This window comes from Ruditapes philippinarum, unplaced genomic scaffold, assembly GCF_026571515.1.
Source record: "Ruditapes philippinarum isolate M1 unplaced genomic scaffold, ASM2657151v2 ctg2855_1_1_1_1, whole genome shotgun sequence".
Lineage (NCBI taxonomy): Eukaryota > Metazoa > Mollusca > Bivalvia > Venerida > Veneridae > Ruditapes > Ruditapes philippinarum.
This window is the reverse complement of record NW_026865398.1, coordinates 76,321-95,973: the sequence shown is the minus strand read 5'-3', so window position 1 is coordinate 95,973 and position 19,653 is coordinate 76,321. Positions and strand designations below refer to the sequence as shown.

At 32.6% G+C, this 19,653-nt stretch overlaps 2 protein-coding genes across 3 annotated transcripts in view; both read right to left on the bottom strand.

The window, feature by feature from the left end:
* Positions 1 to 19,653, bottom strand: part of LOC132728854 (ATP-dependent translocase ABCB1-like) — a 66,870-nt gene that overhangs the window by 41,579 nt on the left and 5,638 nt on the right. The window lies entirely within an intron of this gene.
* Positions 367 to 2,273, bottom strand: LOC132728856 (phosphatidylcholine translocator ABCB4-like). Its single transcript, XM_060714542.1, has 3 exons — positions 2,118 to 2,273; positions 1,269 to 1,472; positions 367 to 504 (listed from the first exon to the last, which is right to left on the bottom strand). Exons 1-3 carry the CDS (start codon positions 2,256 to 2,258, stop codon positions 373 to 375), a joined length of 477 nt encoding a protein of 158 aa, XP_060570525.1. The 5' UTR covers positions 2,259 to 2,273; the 3' UTR covers positions 367 to 372.

Below are 19,653 nucleotides of genomic sequence, written 5' to 3'. Positions count from 1 at the left end.
TGAACGAGCATCTGAATATGATATTTGTATTGTTATCCCTTTCTCTGCCGTCACAGTAAGTAAACCCAAGAAAGAAAATGAGCCAATCGACACATTTTCAACGGAACGGTTCACAAACTATGATACAATATAACATAGTCACTATAAAGTTGACCTGGTTTACGCAAAGCAACACACGGCATTTTTTATTGCTTGAAATTAACCTAAAATTTGAGAGATAAAAGGCGGCGCCTATATTCTATTTTACACTGGTAAAGGACTGAAAAAGTCCCATCCGTTGCGGGCCAAGGAATCATATTTGTAATGTATAGAGACTATACCTTATTCTAATCATCTGCACGACTCATTTCGCTTTGGTCGATTACCTTGTGTTCATAGTGCTGATGTCGCCTCATCCAGAAGTAATATCTTCGGGTCTCTGATGAGCGCTCTAGCAATTGCAACTCTCTGTTTCTGGCCGCCTGATAGTTGGGCACCTCTTTCTCCGACCAAAGTGTCATAGCCCTTTAAAAACGAAGGCAGAAAATGTTGTTGTTTTTTTCGTAATCTAAGAGATGAACCATCAATAATGTGTAGATACATTGTACATGTATAATGGTAAAGCATTTGTTGTTCTATTACATAACTTGAAATCTAATTTGAAATGGAAATGGAATTCAGAAGAACAAAACTGCTAAATTAAATATCACATTTGATTTTTGCGCAATTAAATCTAAAAAAAGCATAACGAAACTTTTGTAATCTTTAAGTGGCCTTCACTTGTTGTTGTCGTTTTTCCTGTATTTTAAATCTGAGTATTTCAATAATCATATTTTATCACTGTTATACAGCGTCCCGGGAGTTTTTTTAACATGAAAGTGACGTTTGTTTCGATTTGTGCCATTTTGTATTTTCACCCCGTGACCCCACCGAGCAAAAAGTCGAAAAATAGCAAATAATCAGGACGACAAGTCGAGATTGAGTTGTAGTAGGGCGGGTCGGGAAGCAAACTATTTATTGTTATAGGTCGCTAATTAGTGTGTTGTTGTTCGCGCCCCCGCCAAATTGTTCTACAAAAGCTCGCCTTTTCACTCCGCGCCCCCGCTTATTAGCGTGTTTTCGCTCAGCGCCCCCGCCGTTTTAGTAACTAAATCTCGGCTATTCGCCCCGCGCCCCTGCTAATTAGCATGCTTTGCCCAATTTACATTAGCTAAAGACCGCTTGAAGAAATAGTCATTAACAAAACAATATTGATACAAGTTATATAAATATAAATTGTAAATACATACCTGAGGTAATGCCATTATGAAATCATGACAGTTGGACTCTTTCGCCGCCCGTACAACTTCCTCGTATCTGGCATTGGGTTGTCCTAGCAGTATGTTCTCTTTAATTGATATGCCAAACAGGATAGGCTCCTGAGAGACAACGCCGATTTTGTTACGTAGACTTTTCAAGTTCAATCCGCGAATGTCCCGACCATCAATTGAAACCTTAAAAAATCACGGTATCAATAATAAACTGCGATTTTGATTCATATATATTTTAGACTTATAATTCAGATAATAACTGTTTCATTTTGAACAGGATTGTCATGTCATGTTAGTCATTTTGAAATAATTTTCTTTCACAGATATACATTCTTACGACACTGTTCAATGGTAGACTAACAAAAAAAAAAAAAAAAAAAAAAAAAAAAAAAAAATGAATACTGAATTCTGATTTTCACAAGAGATTTTACTGCCATTGATTTTCTTTGGCGTTGATATGTCGCATATAACCACAGATATTAGGTCATATGGCGACTTTCCAGGGTTTACTGTTTGAGGATGACTTTCAGGTTCCACATACGTGCATGTTCAAATTCAGCTGAAAGTAGTAACCATCCGACGTTCTATTTAGCTAGCTGCGATAGCTTCCTCACAGGAAAGAATTAAATATCCCTGTCGGGATTTGAACCCACAGCGGTAAATGGCAGGTCTAAAACTCCCTAATGGGCATTGCCTTTACAAGGATTTTGACCAGTTATTTGACTTAGCTATTTCCTATAGTTCTAGATAGGGATAGGAATACAGTTGACTGACGGAAGCACTTAAATACGATATAAATTGTGCTGATACAAATATATATCAACTTACACTCCCTCTGTCAGGATCATAAAATCGTTGTACAAGATTCACAGCTGTTGACTTGCCACAACCGCTTGGACCAACTAAAGCAACCGTCTCACCAGATCTTACATTCATGTTAAAACTTTTCAGAACCTGAAATACATTCATCGATATTTACCATACTGAATGTTTGTAACGTCGCTTTAATTGGATAATCGCGACGTTTATATAAATTATTATAATCTTTATAAAATTGTACGTTTGTAACGTCGTTTTTCATTGGATAATTGTGACGTTTATACACTGAATGTTTGTAACGTCGTTTTTCATTGGATTATCGTGTATATAAAACTATATAAACGTCACTATTATCCAATCAAAAGAGACTTACAAACGTTCGATATTATAAATAATCGTTATAATATTAAGCGTTCGTTACGTCGCTTTTAACTGGATTATTGTGACGTTTATATATAATCTTTATAATATCGAACGTTTGTAACGTCGCTTTTCATTGAATTACCGTAAAGAAATCTCACCTTTCTTTCTTTAAAAATCAAAGTTTGCAGTATAATAAATTCGTTGTTAATATTCCTGACAAGATATGGGCCATATATAAACAATTATTAGCAAAATATAAACATCGCCTAACGGCTCGTGTAATACGTTCAAACAACCGTTTATATTGGGCCATATAACCTATCAAAAATGTATATAACTATCAAACCATGATGGCGCAACAAAACATACAAGAACATATACCATTCTTATTCTGTCTCAGCCAACCATAATAATTAATATTATGTTTAGTAACTAAATGTCAATGTTTTATACAGACAATAATACTTTAAAGAAGATATTTCAAATTGGTGAAACTACCAGTTTCAAAGTTATTGATATCTAAAAAAAACAAATTGCTTTGTAAATGTTAGAGCCACACTTTTTATCCCTATCCCCAAAACAGAACAGGAACATTGCAAGGGGACTTTAGAACTTTTGTTACTGTATTTTAATTAAAATACTTTCCCCCCCGGGGACATTTTTTCGGGTCGGTGGGGTAAAATCACTCTTTAAATTCTATTTTTCCTGATTTCCTGCAACCTCCCGTCCGTGAGTTTGGGAAATTTTTTTTTCCGGACCCTTTAAAATTTAAAAATAAAGTCTTTAAAGATATTTTAAAAAAAGAGAACTTTTTTAATTTTCTATGAGTTTTTCGCTTTTTTGAAAACACTTGTTTTAAATGAACACTGTCAAAAAATCGTAAAAAAGGATAAAATAGAGTAAGAATCGTGTTTATCATATCAAGAGAATAAAGATTTAAAAGATGAAATACTACTCAATTACTGATCACATATGACAGTCCGTAATTTAAGAACTTTTTTCAAATTTTATTATAATTTCAATATTTCAGAGAATCAAAGTTAATCGACAATGTATGAAACACAATGAGTTCATTAGTTTATACTAGATACGAAGAGTCACAGCCACTTAGCGCTAACAAACAAGCAAAGGTATCTGGCTACCACAATAGAGAACAATAATTTACAGTTAACTATGTACATTCCCTGCTAATGAATTCCATGACAGTTCTTAAATTTATCACGTACCAGTTCTTGATGATAATATGGCCATTAAAGGTCATAAAAACTAACTGCATTGTATAAGAAGGAGTATTTCCCAATTACCGCCACCAACCCCGCCCCCGTCTACCCTCACCTACCTGACTCCATCCCCAAATCCAGAAAAGAATTATTCAGATTCGGTGAGAGGAATAATACATATGGTTTACTTATCATATGTAATGATGAACACTAAAAAAAAGAGTATTCAAGAAAAGATGTATTTACGTTATCAATTATATCTATAAGTACGGCGGCGGCTCCTTTCGCCCCTGCAATTGCTGTTAAATGGGGAGTTATATTTCCAATGGAAAACGTGCCTATCAGCACACAGAAAAACACCTGAAAAATAGTTGTTGAATGTTATAATTACAATACACAATTATTGTAGGTATGTTGTGATTAATGAACTTATAACCCACATAAGAATAAAACCGCTTAACAATATGCAAAGAATATTTGATCATATCTTATTGTTTAGCGAGCTAACTAGCCATCAGAAATTAAAAAGGGGTTGATCTCAAAGTGGCTCAATAATCTTGGTACTATAAAAGTAAATAGTCCGCTTTTCAATAATCTATGCATAAGATCTCAGCCGCATGATGCGGCGTTATCTGTAACGCGTCAGGTCCAGTGTGATGTTGTCCTTAGTGCTCCCACCTATATCTGTGCTAGTTTTATTTTAGATTCTCTGATTCTTAATCATATTCCTACATCAGACCCTTCTGTTCCAATGCTACCTGACCCTTCGTTTTATTAGTGAACGTGATTGACAGTTTACAGAACATCTGATATTAGCATAATAAAATTCACAGTGCCATCTCCATTTATTTATGATTAAACCAATGCGTGTTTCCTCTTTAATTATCGTTATTGTATATGGGATATAAATCATGTTACGTTTGCCCCCAATACACATTGGAAATCCTTGTAGTATAGTGACTTGGGAGATTGCCTCCTACTCTACTCTCTTTGTTATAGATGAACCTATAACAATCAAATAGCTAATCATATCTCCTAATACGATAGTTATCATTGCTTTATGCGCAATTACCTTCACATTCTGGAGGAATTTTTTAAAGATTTAAGTAATACAAGTTATAGTCCCACATTTATACCTATAACAATATACTATTCAATATATATACGTAAGTTTCGATGCACATATTACTCTCAGACTTACATTTTTATCGCAAATATAAGTTTCTTACTATTATTAACAATATTCTTATTCAATAGTTTACCTGAGATGTAATTATATGAAAGACTAATAATATTTTTCCTTAAGTCCTGTAGCTGAATCATTCTGTTGACTCCTTTCTACGCATTATGAAAAACCTTTAATTTAATTGTCTTTAAAGGTGTATGTCATCCTGTTCATACAATAACAGAAAGTCGATCCTAATGTGTTGTCATTTATTTACAATTTTATTCATTCCTCATTATTTATTAGTTTAATTCATTTTTATCTTATATTTATTTTTACCGTTAAAAACTGTCCCTCTTGTCCATATTTCCACCTCGGTATTAATCTATATGTTCTCGATGCCCTATACCTAAAAATAACAGCAATCATTGTTATCTGTTACCCAAGATAATATTTTGTGTTTCCATTTATTAATTTTGACTCATTTCAATTGTATAATTTTATTCCAAAACGCCCCTCTTACATGTACGCGATCGTCGTGTTAAATAGTTATTTCATGAAATCTCTTGGGTCCTAACTGATTTTAAATAACATTCAAAATATTAAAAATTGGAACAAGGCTACATGTATGAAATATATTACAGTACGCATTAGAGAGTTTGTAAACCATAGTCTTAATATGACACGCATGAGAATCACATGAGAATCACATTTGTGATGAATATATTATTCACTGGTGATAAGTCATCATTTATTCAAGGGCCTCAGCTTTTCTATATTATTACACATGGTTTGTGACCGATGGCCAGACAATTACTCTCTCTAATGTGTTGGCCAGCGTGGGATCCAGACGCTGCGCATCGCGCAGTCTGATAGGATCATGCTGTTCGCTTACAAAGCTATTACAAGTAGAGAAACGATAGCGAACAGCATGGATCTGATCGACTGCGGGCATGCGCAGGCTGGTCTGGATCCAGCTCGGTCGCAAAAACATTACTTCGTCTTTCATGACGGGGTCCATTTATATAATCCTCGCTCACTCAAATGACTTTTGCCCACCACAAAATACATAAAACAATAGGAAAATATATCGATACCTCTAATATATCGATACCTCTAATATATCGGTCCACTCTCCATATCTAAACTAGTAAAGCTTGTATACATGTATTTAGATACGAACCAAACTAACGTATTATAAATAGTCTCGGGACGCTGTTATTAAAGAAGACCTGTTGGCCATTTCAAATAAAATGTGTGACTGAATACATAGATTGAAAAACCAGTATAATTGATTTTTCGACAGAAAATAAAAGCTGCACGAGCTCTAAACATTCTGTGCTCTCTCTCTCAACGCCGAAATACTATTCGTATTCGTGGCGAATCGTTACAAACCTGGGTTTTTGGTCCCGATATTGTACTTACCAGAAAGCTAGGGCGTATGCTGAGAACATGACGAGCATTGTAAATCCCAGCCCAGTTCCTGTAATGTAAGATTTCTTGATACCCAGATTTTTACAATATTCAAGTTTCTCCTCATATCTGAAAATGTACGAACAATAATAAACAACATAAACATGAAATATTTGTACATACCATTTGTATAATAGTTCGTAGGTAATACGTTTAAGCATCTTTTTTGAAGATCATTATTTTTGAAATCATTTATTAGTATACAGTTAAAGAAACACCGATAAGATCCAGAAACCTGAAATCATAAAATCTTACAAGACCAACTACGGCACTTACAAGGGAAGAGTATCCTCAACGCAATTACAAGGGGAAATAATTCGCAAAAACAATCAGATATATTTAAGATTCGTACTTATTTATTTAAGCTATGTCTCGCATATTTATTCTTAAGAATGAATTATAAATTAGAAAGGAAAATTTCATGAATGTAATATAAAATATACTTAGAATTAAACACAATGCGATTCTTAGCCTAATTTGAGATATTAAAAGCATTTAAACGCTTTTTATTTGAAGTATTTTTTTTTTGTTAAATAAAATTGATAATTCTGAAAAAAAACGGATTATGTGAATGACCTAGAAACTCGCACACGTGATATATGTTATGTACAGACCTCTTCATCAAATATTGCTGTATTTAAAAAATTCATGTTGAAGTCACTTTAATATAAATACTTCTAACTTCACTACGTACTTTGTCAATCTTTGATGACGTAATATTACCGTTTAAATCTTGATTATACACCACTTGCTTGCGAATGAACTCCTACTCAAGCGTTCTTTATATCCTGATACTACAACTCACTATCTGCTCACCGCTCTCCCCCTTGAGCGTATTTCTCTTGTTCTTCCTAATAAATAGTGGCTATCAGCGAAAAACAATGACGTCATCATTTATGGTTTAGCATGCGCAATGAAACCGTACCACGCGGTTAGTCCATTAAACCAAAGAACGCATTTTAGCAAATAACTGATACGTATGTTCTTTGGCTTTAGCTAGGATATTGATTTTGAATGGAATATATATATTTATCTGGAACTCTCACCGAATACGAAAAAGTGTGGTATAAAGGTCAGCATGAAAAAACCCTCATTGTGATTTACAATAAGTTCATTATAAATTCATTTTAGCCGATTAGGAACCAGATTCTATAAAATTCACTCTCTTTAGCTTGTGTCCTTCTTTGGTCTACTTCTGCTCCTACTTAATCAGGGAAGAACATGGTCTATATTTACCACATCTCGGAAATTGTATAACGCCTTCTTTCATTCATTTCTTATTATTATCCAAATATTTCGACGGGAAGTTCTCTGTATGAAGAAGTTATTGAAATTTACCTTTTGACTTATATGCAGCTCCCTATTGCAAGCAATTATAGATTATATCGACCTTAATCTTTACGTATTCAGCTTTTCTAACCTAATACAAATCCATGCAAAAACCTGAAGAAATACTGTGCTCTGTATATTATATACTATGAAATAGCATAGCTAAACTTGTCGGCAAGACCTTCCCGGACTCTCTCAAGGTCACTGGAAAAATAACAAATGTTGCATTGCAGTCAAATTTTCGCTTCCGTTTTAATGATAACATTATACATTTCAAAATGTTTAACTATGATAGTGCATATGTATCTTGACCGCCGATATTTTAATAATCCCTCTATTTCAATCGCGAGGTTTAAAAACAGACGATATTATATATTATGCCTCTCAGTTACAATGATTGAAAAAGAGAAGTTAATTTATAATATATAATTATGGTGTCTGTTGTGTACGATTATTATACATAACCTCTCACATACTATATCTAATAGCGTTAAATATTAATATTCATTTGAGTTATGAACTATTTATCTCCGCTACGTATCGTTTGACGTGTGTCCGCTAAAGGTCTCAGGGGTTCTTCATATTAACAATTAGACGATTTTTAAAATAACCAGATCTATTTACCTCCTATTATGAAGTCCTATTCTTTTCTATTCCAGATTTCCCACAATTCTTTCAGTTAAATGCCTTATTATCTCTTTTACAATTTCCACAACAAAAAAAAAATTTTCTTAATACATCAAAAAATCTTCCGATCTTTCTAATCTAGCATATTCTTTATATGTTACTTCCCCACTTTGATTACAATCAACCAAGCAATTTCTGCCCGCAAGATGGCGCGAAAAAAACTGCTTACGTATTCCGGGTGAACCTGCACTTTCATAATAGCCTCACCTTTAATGTAGTGCTTTACCTGCATTAGTATGGATATTTTGTTTTAAGACTTACGCTGAAAACACTGTTAAGTCCTTTCTTATTTGTATTATTATTCATTTTAAGAATAAGAAAAATAATCACTTGTCATTTTAAACATGTAAAAAATAAGACAGTTCATAATCTGCTATCTGACATGTACCGTCTCTCCATTATGGACTATAGGGTAAGTATATATCAATTTTCAAGTTCTATAATCATATAGATTAGTATTTTTATTATTAGAGATTATCACTCTTCCCCTAGTTGTAGGTTCGAATTGTATCAGGACTTCGAGCCTGTTATTTCATGTGACCCGAAGTTATCCAGCTTGAGAATCACGTTCTGAGACGGACTTCTATGTTTCCAGTCACATATATTTATACGCAAATATCCAAGCGTATTCGACCTCGTGCTTGTGTACTTTTTTATTATCTGAGTTCACCACTAAAAAATAATTTGATGCAAATGTGACCGGGTGGGTGGGAGTAAACATGGTTTGTGTGTATACAGTCGTCCCTATATCTTGTATGTAAGATGCTACGAAGACTTGCTGCTCCGATATTATACCGTCAATACAGCGACGAGTATTTTCGCATTCTGCCATCCCCTTTTGTTGCTATAAAACTTCCCTCGTAATTTATTTCTGTGTGGTAAGCTAAGTGCTGACATGTTCTCTATCCTAATAACTATGAAAAAGTCATGAAATAGTTACAATGTAAATAAAATTGAGCCGCGTTAACGATCACTCTCAAACCATATATTAGTGTGATTTTACGTCAACCAGCATGGAATCCAGACCAGCTCTCTGAACCATCCGTCGCGACAGTCTGCATCTTTTCCTTCCGATTGTTGCCACATTGAACAGAACCCTTTACACATAAGTTAAAGAATACTTTGATAGCGTGTAAACATGATGGACCTGCATTCTACTGCCATTGGATGATCAGCGTCTAATTTCCGTGGTGGGTACATTTTCTGCCGCGATCCCATTGGGCTTGGGTTTTTCGGGTTGCTGCTGCGCCTCCCAAAAAAAACCCCCTATTTTTTATGTGGTTTTGTCGGGACGCGGCTCAAATGATATCTTACCGTCAATACAGATAAAAAAATCAATGTCCATTACATTTAAGAAGTTCGGCCCGTGAAGATACATTCATCACTCATCAAAGTTCATTTCGATTGTTATTAACCTTATATTCCTTAAAAAGTTAAGGCTGAATACCTGTGTTCATTTTATTAATTTCCTTCTAGAAATAGATGTAAAGTTTTTAATATAAGGAATAATTTTGACATGTTATATGTTAAGATTTATTATATAAGACTACCTCCTATTACAGCGATTGTGCATACCCTAAGCCGTTGCGCGACATGTTATTATTCAAAGAAACCGTTTATTACTATCAAATTACCTGTCTCAAGATACCTTTATATCAAATTATTTATTGCAGCAACTCCCGTTTGCTTGTAAAAAAAATGATAAAAAAATATTACATACTGTAGCAATACCTTGGATCCCTACAGTTGATATTCCAATGTCTCGATTTTATCCATACAAATTCTCAGCCACGTTTTTATCGGCAATTGGTTGTTACTTCTAATATATAATTTATCGAAACCTAATCTATGGCACATTAAATCTTCAGAAAATGACGCGTACTTTTAATCATAAAAATGGTCAATTGGTTTTCTTTGTAATTAATTCCGGTTAATGAAGATTTAGAATGTAGTAAGTTACTCTCGGACTTGAATAAAAAATACAAGAAAAAAAATGACTGCTGACCCTTTTTGGTATTTAAACTTAATAATGTCCAGATAAGCAGCAATAAACGTAAATACAAGTAATATTTGCATCCATTACAACAATACTAGATCCTTCAGTAAGTTGTACTGGTTTATACAAATTATATTTATATTTCGTATTGTGTTGGAAGCTATAGCTTATATAGCAATGACTCTACATCTCGAATCCGCTCCTGGTAACCAACTCACATCATTACTATGCAATGAATGCTAAAGTTTCTGCTCAGAAACAACGATCTTGCCGCCTGGAACAGGGTTTAACATCCGTATACGGTCACTCTTACCTTAGATAATCGATCGACGTCAAGTTCTTCCAATCCATCTCCCGGGCACGCCCACTTACTTAATTGCCAAGAAACAGAGAATCAAATGATAGTTAAGATGGTCAAATATTTAGTTTAACTACCCTGTGACATGAAATAATAGTTTTTTAATCGTTTTGTCTCTTTGTTTATTTGACTTTGGTTTACTTTTTTTGTATATATTGAGTGTACTTCGAACATTTTACTTTTAGTAACATCACAAATTGCTCTCAGACTAAATTGTACTAAGCTCGCTATATATTTAACAAAATTCAAATATTAGTTTATCGCTCGTATCGAATAAGCGGTGCGGTTATGGCCAACGGTGTTCTAGCGAAGAGATGGGTTTGAGACTATCGGGTTATTTAGGATAAATTAATTAAATGAGCCGTGTCATGACATAACAACCAACACATAAATTGTTTCGACAAGCATGAGATCCATTACCCATGTTCCTTGCACCTGTCTCGCCAGTCCTCTGTATCCCATGTCTAGGATTCCTATCAGTTTCTTTACTTGTTATACGAGTACTTTTAAGCGTAAAAGTAGCTACTGCAATACCTGATCAGTACTGCGCGCTTCTCTTATATGCCGCAGCTGGTCTGCGGTATTCCCATGCTAGTTCCAATTGCCCATGTTGGTTTGGTTTTGTCAGGACCCGGCTCTCTAATTAATTGAAGGGAAATTACCATTGATGCATGAAATTTCTGGTCAATCACCGGAAGAAGCATCCACAATACTTTGCCATCACTCGTGGGCATTGCTCGTATCGGGTAGTGGGACCAATACCTCGGGCCATACCTTTCCCTGATGAACAGTAAAGAAATTATTCCAAAACAATCGTCCCTGTTTCTAAACTAAAAATAATAAGTAAAATTGTGCATTAAAATAATTTATATAATTCCCCGCATCCGAACTCGCAAACAGTGATGTTTCTATACTGTTATTGCATTACTAGTAATATAATCATGAAATTATTATTATTGATACAAGATATGTTAATGTTTTAGCTATTGTTTAACATAATCACATTTAAAATAAAATTATTTTCCACGCGCGATTGCCAATACTGTATAACAGGTTGTTTGACGCGTATGAAATGCAACACATTTGTTAATAAAATTTATTAATCTTCTTATCTATTAATTCACGTAGATACCTCGTCACTGACCTCAGAGGGCATTATTTTACATATTTATCTAAGTTCCACATGTTCAAGTCAAGCGATGCGATTAAATGCCGCCCCTAATACGAAGCGGTCCATACTTTAACGTAAACCTTGCTATACATCCTTTTAGATTTTAACTAATAAATAATTCTAGTTCTCTCTCTAAAAAAAAAAAGTAGTTATTTATCGCATAAAGTTGATCATTACTGTCACTTTGGTCTTTGAGATACGTGTTACGTAACCACTGCTGTTGTAGTTGATCAATATACGCGGTGTGCTGCGCCTTGAACATTGAACTCTCGGATCATTCCAATTGGCCGTACATTCTACGAATTATTGTCACGTATAAATAAGGTCATCAACACACTCATATACACGTAATAGTAGTGTGAGCAAACTATCTGATCCTATAGACAGTACAATTAAATACTAAAGACGCTGGACTTTATTATAGACACGTTAAGGCTGTTAAGCTAAACAACTACTTCTGAATCTTAACTCTCTCGCATAACTTTCCCAAATTTATACATCTCAGACGGCGTTCGCCACTCTGGTTACATGCAGACGACGGCTTTTATATAATAATGAAATCCGAGCAGAGACCCTGTTCTTGTCTTATCGATCTTTCTTTCTCCTCATCTTTGTTTGTTTTCTGAAAAATATACCCAATCGATTCAAATGCTTATTCATTTGGATAATTTGTTTTCATAACATTTTCTATTCCTTAAAGAACTCTATTGCGCGTCAAATTAGTCATAAATGGAAATGAAATGGCTGGTTATGTATTATACTTACCAATTTACCAGATATCTCGCATTATACGCATTCAATTAGTCAAATATTTCAATTATTATAAAAACCATCTGTATAATATATTTTATTACTTGATTTTTATTATTATTATTATTTGATACTATATATGATTAATACTATTATCTTATTTATTCATCTAATCATTAACTTTACCTTATTATATATTATTTATTATTAATAAAAATATATAATAATAATAAATTATTATTATTATGGTTATTCATATTTCTAGTTATTATCTGTTATCCCATCTTATTTATTAATATTATTATTATTTGGTTATCATTATTAATATATTCTTAATAGTCAATTCTTTCGGCCCCTTCTTTCTCCCACTCAAATCTTCTGAAAAGTGCTTGGATTAGCTCTGTGTCTCTAAAAATATATTACAATCCGTACCACTCCTATTCATTTTGGAGTAAATCTTTTTCATACATTTTTCAATAATTATATATTATTTCAGACGCTTATTATTATAATTACTATTAATTCATTATTGTTATTTTATTATCTTATTATTATTTCATATAATCATATCAATCATTCATTATTATACTCAATATCCACATGACATCATCGTCATAATATATAATCACCTATAGTCATCACCATGTTATAATACAAAAGAAAAGGGATTATGTAATAGTCTGGTGTTTTTATGATGATGAAACCAAGGCAAGATAAATCTTTATCTTTTTTCCCCTAAATAGTTGCACAGCTTCTATAGAATTGTATAGTCATTACTGTGTCGTGTATATTGAAAAGTATCTCTAAACCAATTGGAATAAATCGCGACCTTGTCTTTCTGGTCCCTTCTCTCTAAATTCAAAGCAAGACACCAGCATTATCAGCCTACTTACTTAAAACTCACATGACACCTTGGAAAGTTGAATGGCGAATTATAGGTGGCCTCATGGGTTCTGCGATGGCATTTATATGCGTTATGTGGAATAAACGTTTTATATACAATTGTATATGTGTTGACCTTGACACTTTGTCATTCGACTTATTAATATCCAAATTTTTCTGCGAGAGCCGTCAATTTACTGGGCCAATACCAATAACAATGTGTGAGCGTAGTATGAGGAAAAGTGGCTCTCATGAGTTTATTATTCGATTTAATAGATCCAGTAAAACCTATATTGATTTTAAAATGAACTACTCACGGCTGGACTGCTATTTAATTGTAACTCGAGTTCATGCGAGTACACGACACGATCTCGCTACTATGTATAGATCGGTATAACAACGTTTTCATATTTGATTATAAAAGAAGCTTCATCTAAGCAATTTTGTTACTATTTAGAACCTTAAACACTGCCTATCTTTATATTAATTAATAAATCAATGCCCTCAGAGAGCATACTTGTACATAGCGTATCGCTAGAGAATCATGCAGCATACCGAGGCGAAGTTACTATGTGGACCTAGTTTTATCGGCTCCTAGATTCGAATCACACAGTAATAAACTGTCAATTCGGTCATTCTAAAAATGAACCCGCAGTATTTACTCCTTAAACATAAGTTCTATAGTGAAACTTAGTTGTTGAAGTTATGAAACACTTGAGAGTTAATACACAGTCTAAAACTAACTAAATTGGAGCCAGTTTGACATTTATTTAAGGATGAGCTATGTGCTCAAAATTAAGGTTGTTATTTTTTCCAATTTTAGGTGAGAATTGAGGCAACTTGTATGACCTTAAAAAGTGAGTCAGAATTAAGAATTATCACTGATATCATAATTTTTTCTTTAATTTAAAGTGTACTTGAGACACAGACATAATTTATGCCTAAAGCTTCTATTGCTTCGCCGCAATTTTTAAAAGTACATTATGGCTCATGTCTTATTTTCATTATTTCCAAAATTTGACTTTATTGTATTATTTATCTCTCTCTCAATAATCTCTGGGTTCGTTATATGGTGATTGCCAACAGATGATATTTGAAAGTTTAGGGGTTAAAATAATCTACCTTAAGTTATAAAATCTGCCACTCTTTTTCATAAAATGAAAGCTTAATCATAATATATTTCGACGGAGATATATTACACACATAATGAGTGAAAGCCTAGTAAGATATTCATCGTTTATGTGAAGTAAATTATAAAATTGAAAGAAATTATGAGAAAATGTTAATTTATTTTGACTTTCACCTGTTCACTCTATATCTACCCATGGATGGGCATAATGTCACTTTAATATTAACATTTGTAGAAATCCTTAGCTTTGAGCACTCGGACTTTAAATGCGTCCCCGCGTTTCTGTAGATGTTAACGCATGGGACATTGTGCATTAACCAACTATTATGCAAGCAAACGTTTTGGAACACATTTAGAACAAATTTATGATATTTTTTTATGTAACAAATATGTATTCTTTGTATCTAGACCAAAAAAACATGCACAGGGAAAATTATATCAAAATGAATGATAACTAGTTGTCTGTTCAAACTGCTACATTGACAGTCAGTCAACTTAGCTTATAAGAGATATCAATAAAAAAAAATTAAAAAAAACAAATGCGTGACCATATCGACGGTGCACCTGCAGTATTTAATGAATTTTAAAACAGCATGTCTCCCGACAAGTTGTTAAATTTTAAATTTATATGTTCAGAATGAGTAACAATGTTATCAGGTGTAAAGAGGAATGTTATATAATCTAGCGTATGACACTTTCAACAACAAATCGCATGCGTATAAAAAAAATTAAATACTTCCCTGACACCGTTAGTAACAAGACAATAGTGTGACGGTGAAAATACAGATGCAGTATACATTTGTCAGAATTTGCATAAAATTTTAACAGTTTCACCTTAATTGGGAATATTTATTATTTTTTTTTACTACAAAAAAATCATTTGAAGGCGTGTCGCTTTAAAACCAGCAGCTGTAGTCTCCGAATTGATAAATAACTAAATAAATAAACAGTTAATGTCATAGTTACGTTTAAACGCATTATGAATTTCCTTTGACTTTGTTGGAAGGCACGGACGCTATAAGCTGTAGAGTATGTAAACAATTTAAAGCATGCGCATGTCTATGAGCATGCGTAGTCTCAAATACTTCATAAATACATATAGCATCTATGTCACACGATAACCTTTAAAGGAGCTGAAAAATAATGCGATGCATTTGTAAGATAAATTAAGTGATAAAGTAAAGCAAACCCATTTTCTTTTGTTTCCATATTAGCCTTTCCGTTACTTTTATCTTTGGTTTCCTTTTCCGACGACATGCTTTCACAATAAAATGACGTCAGCTAATTCTGGATATGTGATTTTTTTCAAATTTAATATTAATTCTTAATATTAATAGTAAATATTTATTGTTTTTAAGTGTGAACTAAGATGAATTGCGTCTCGGAGTACAGCAATAACGTTCAAGTCCAGCAACAAATTTAGTCTTTCTAACAACCAGCGTTTATAATGAAAACTAGTCAAGAATGATAGCCAATATATAGCACCATATCACTTAAAAGTTATAAATTATCACATGATTTCCTTCTTTGACAAATGAAAAAAAAACTGTGCCCAAAATTGACACACGATTATACTCGTAATAAGCAACCAGTTGTCTTATTTAACTTTACAACTTTGTTTTCAAAATTCTCGTGTAATAAGTTCCTACTGTTTCAACTGATTTCTATTTCAATGCACAATTGGCCTACAATTTACAACCACTTTAAGGAATGTTAAGACACAGTTCACATTTGATACAAGCATACTGATAAATGTAAACAAACCTTAAAGGGTGCTGATAAGAAGCCGGTTAGAGCCATTATCAGAATTAAGGTTGGACGAATTTTGTCACCAATTTTAACCTTGTGCAAGAGAATGAGTGCCTTTTAAAAGTAAGAAGACAAAGTGGAGAAGTGTGTAGGGTTGGTTTGGGGTTGGTTTGGGGTTATGAAACAAATTTAGCTGTGACTGAGAGTGGTGTGGTTAACACGTCTGCATTTTAAGCCAGGGATCCTATGTTGAAGATCTAATAGGGTCATGACCCTATTTCTTCATATCACTGTTGTTCAGGATAGTTCAAAAACGACAACTCTAGTGTGATTTAAAAAAAAACTGCAATCATTGTGTACGATTTATCTTAAATTGTTCATGGTTCAACTAGTGTTCATGTTTTCATCTTAAAGGGTGACCTATATCATTTTATATGCTCCTGTAATTTTGACAGACACGATACATGGCCAACTTTTATGACCTGGTCGCGTAATTATCTTCTTTTCTTCATATTCAGAACAGTCGTGTTAGATATTATTATACAAATTATAAATTACTCAATTTACTAAACGATAAATTCGCATAATTTCTGAAATGAAATCTAAAACGGAACGCTGTAATGGATTTCTAATAACTAAAATGTAACTCTTTATATATAATAACTTGTTTTTGTGTTTTTAGTTTGACACTCCGGATCACGGCTGTAAGCCACATTGAATTCACTAGAGCACAGTTCAACCACCGCATCGTTCCTGGGCAGGATGCCAAACAGTTTACCAGTACTAGTTGCCTTCACTTTCGCAAGGATTTCATAATCAATCACAACGAAAGTGACTTGCGCCGTCCCTGATACCCCCACCTCGATACATCTTATCTACCGGTTCGCTCTTTTAATGCAAATTAGTAAAACGGACGACTCCATTCCAGGCTTCTATGTTTAGAAACTGACGTCACTGCTCTCGGGACGTGGTTTTGAAGAATGATTAACTGTGATATGATAATGTTTTCCAAGACAAAATTAATGAAATACTTAGTTTGAAACAATACAGAATTGCTTCTCCAATTAAAAACAAATAATAATAATAATCACATAAAAAAGAGAAAAAAGGGAGGTTCTCTTTAAACGCAAGATTTTCTATATTGAATATACGAGTAAACTTAATGGGGTGATTATTAATTTTTTTATCTTATCATAACACGGAACTTAATTTTTACAAATATCCTTGTATTGTAAATGTGTTTTGTATTTGTCTGGCGACAGTTACAATAATAATAATAATAATAATAATAATAATAATAATACTAAAAATAATAATAATAATAATAAAAATAATAATAATAATAATAATGATGATGATGATGATGATGATGATGATGATGATGATGATGATGATGATGATGATGATGGTGATGATGATGATGAAAATGATGATGATGATGAAACATATAAATATGATGTTGATAATGATATTAACAATATGGATAAACAATGCTTATTATGATATAATCAGAATCATCATCATCGTCGTCGTCTATTCATTAGTTGTACTATTGTCCACTTTTTTAATTTAAATAGTTTAATTTTTATATACAGGATATGATCAATAACTGAAACATGTGCCTTTTCTTCCTATTTTCTTAATGAATGAATTAATTGATTAATTAATTAATAAATTATGAATTAATGAATTAATTATATATAATAATGTATTTATTTATCTATTTTATTCATACTGTTTGTTTTATTTATTTATTTATTTATTTATTTATTTATTTATTTATTTATTTATTTATTTATTTCTATTATATTAATCTTTATTTATCTATTTTTCTTAATTTTTTATTCTTTTCTTTTACTTTTTTATAACTATAATTTATTTTTTTATTTATTTATTTATTAAATTTATTTATTTATTTATTCTTTTAATTAACTTAATTAATTAATCAACCATTAAATTATTTCATTAATTCATTAATTCATTCATTCATTCATTCATATTGTTTTTAATATTTTCTTCTTTGTTTTGATATGCCTCAAGAATACAATACGTGATAAGAAGAAGATTTGCTGGATATTTTTAACGAAATATCGTACTAGCGTACGCTTTAATTAAATGTACAACCAAACATAATTTATTAGTAATAGAAAGAGCACCGAAACACGAGGCTATCTGATTTGTACGAGGGGGCGTAGCCCCCGAGTATAAATCAGATTGCCGAGTGTTTTGGTGTTCTTTCTCTTTTGTATCATAGTCAAACATGACAGCACGTTCCCTGTTGTCATAATATGAAACCCCAGAAAAAATGAACCAATGAACGAGCATTTGAATATGATAGCTCTGCCCCTTTCCCTTTCTCTGCCGTCACAATATGTAAACCCCGGCAAAAATGAACCAATCCACGGGCATTATCTGGAGTGCGGGTAACTGATACCCGCACTCCAGTTACCGCACTGTGCATGTATATGTATACGATTTAACTCTGACACTTTTTCAACAAAAAGGTACCCAAACTATGATACAACCTTATTTGGTGTTTAAAAGTTTAACAGACATGTGATATCAGCGTACAGGTTCAATAATGAGCACATACAAGTGTACTTGTATTGATTACGTGAATAGATAAAAAGATACAAATGTATAGACATAATACTATCGGAGTAAGTCCTAAATACAGTAAAACTTCAAAGAAAGCTTTACATAATAAGGAGTCTTTTACAGTAAAACTTGTAAATATTGACTTATATTTCAAGAATTACAATTTTCGGACAAAAAAGCGCTCAATTTATTAACAAATCATTGATGTAGGCCACCTTTAAAAATATATTTTATTCGTACGATTGCTAAAAAAGCTAAACCTCAGTCATGTACGTAAATTGAACATATAATAACCAAGCCAATTACTTCTCAACAAGTAAACAAAGAGTGTACATGTACATTCTTTGTGGTTTTTTTTGTTTTGTTTTTTTGGTCGACTTTCAGATGAATTCTTGCACACAGATCATTTACCTAATGATTTGTCTATTCATCGAATCAAACTAATGTAACAAATGTGTATTATTCTTAATGTTAATACATAAATTATATATAAAAAAAATCCGTTAAACATTGTTAAATGACCACTCACTTATTCATTTGTTCGAAGAAATGTAACGGAAACTATAAAATGTTTATTTGGACAAGACAATTGTTGTTTTTTAGATTATTTATTTATTTATTTATTTATCTATTTATTTATTTTTGTAGTTGTTTTGATTTTTTGTTTTTTTCTAT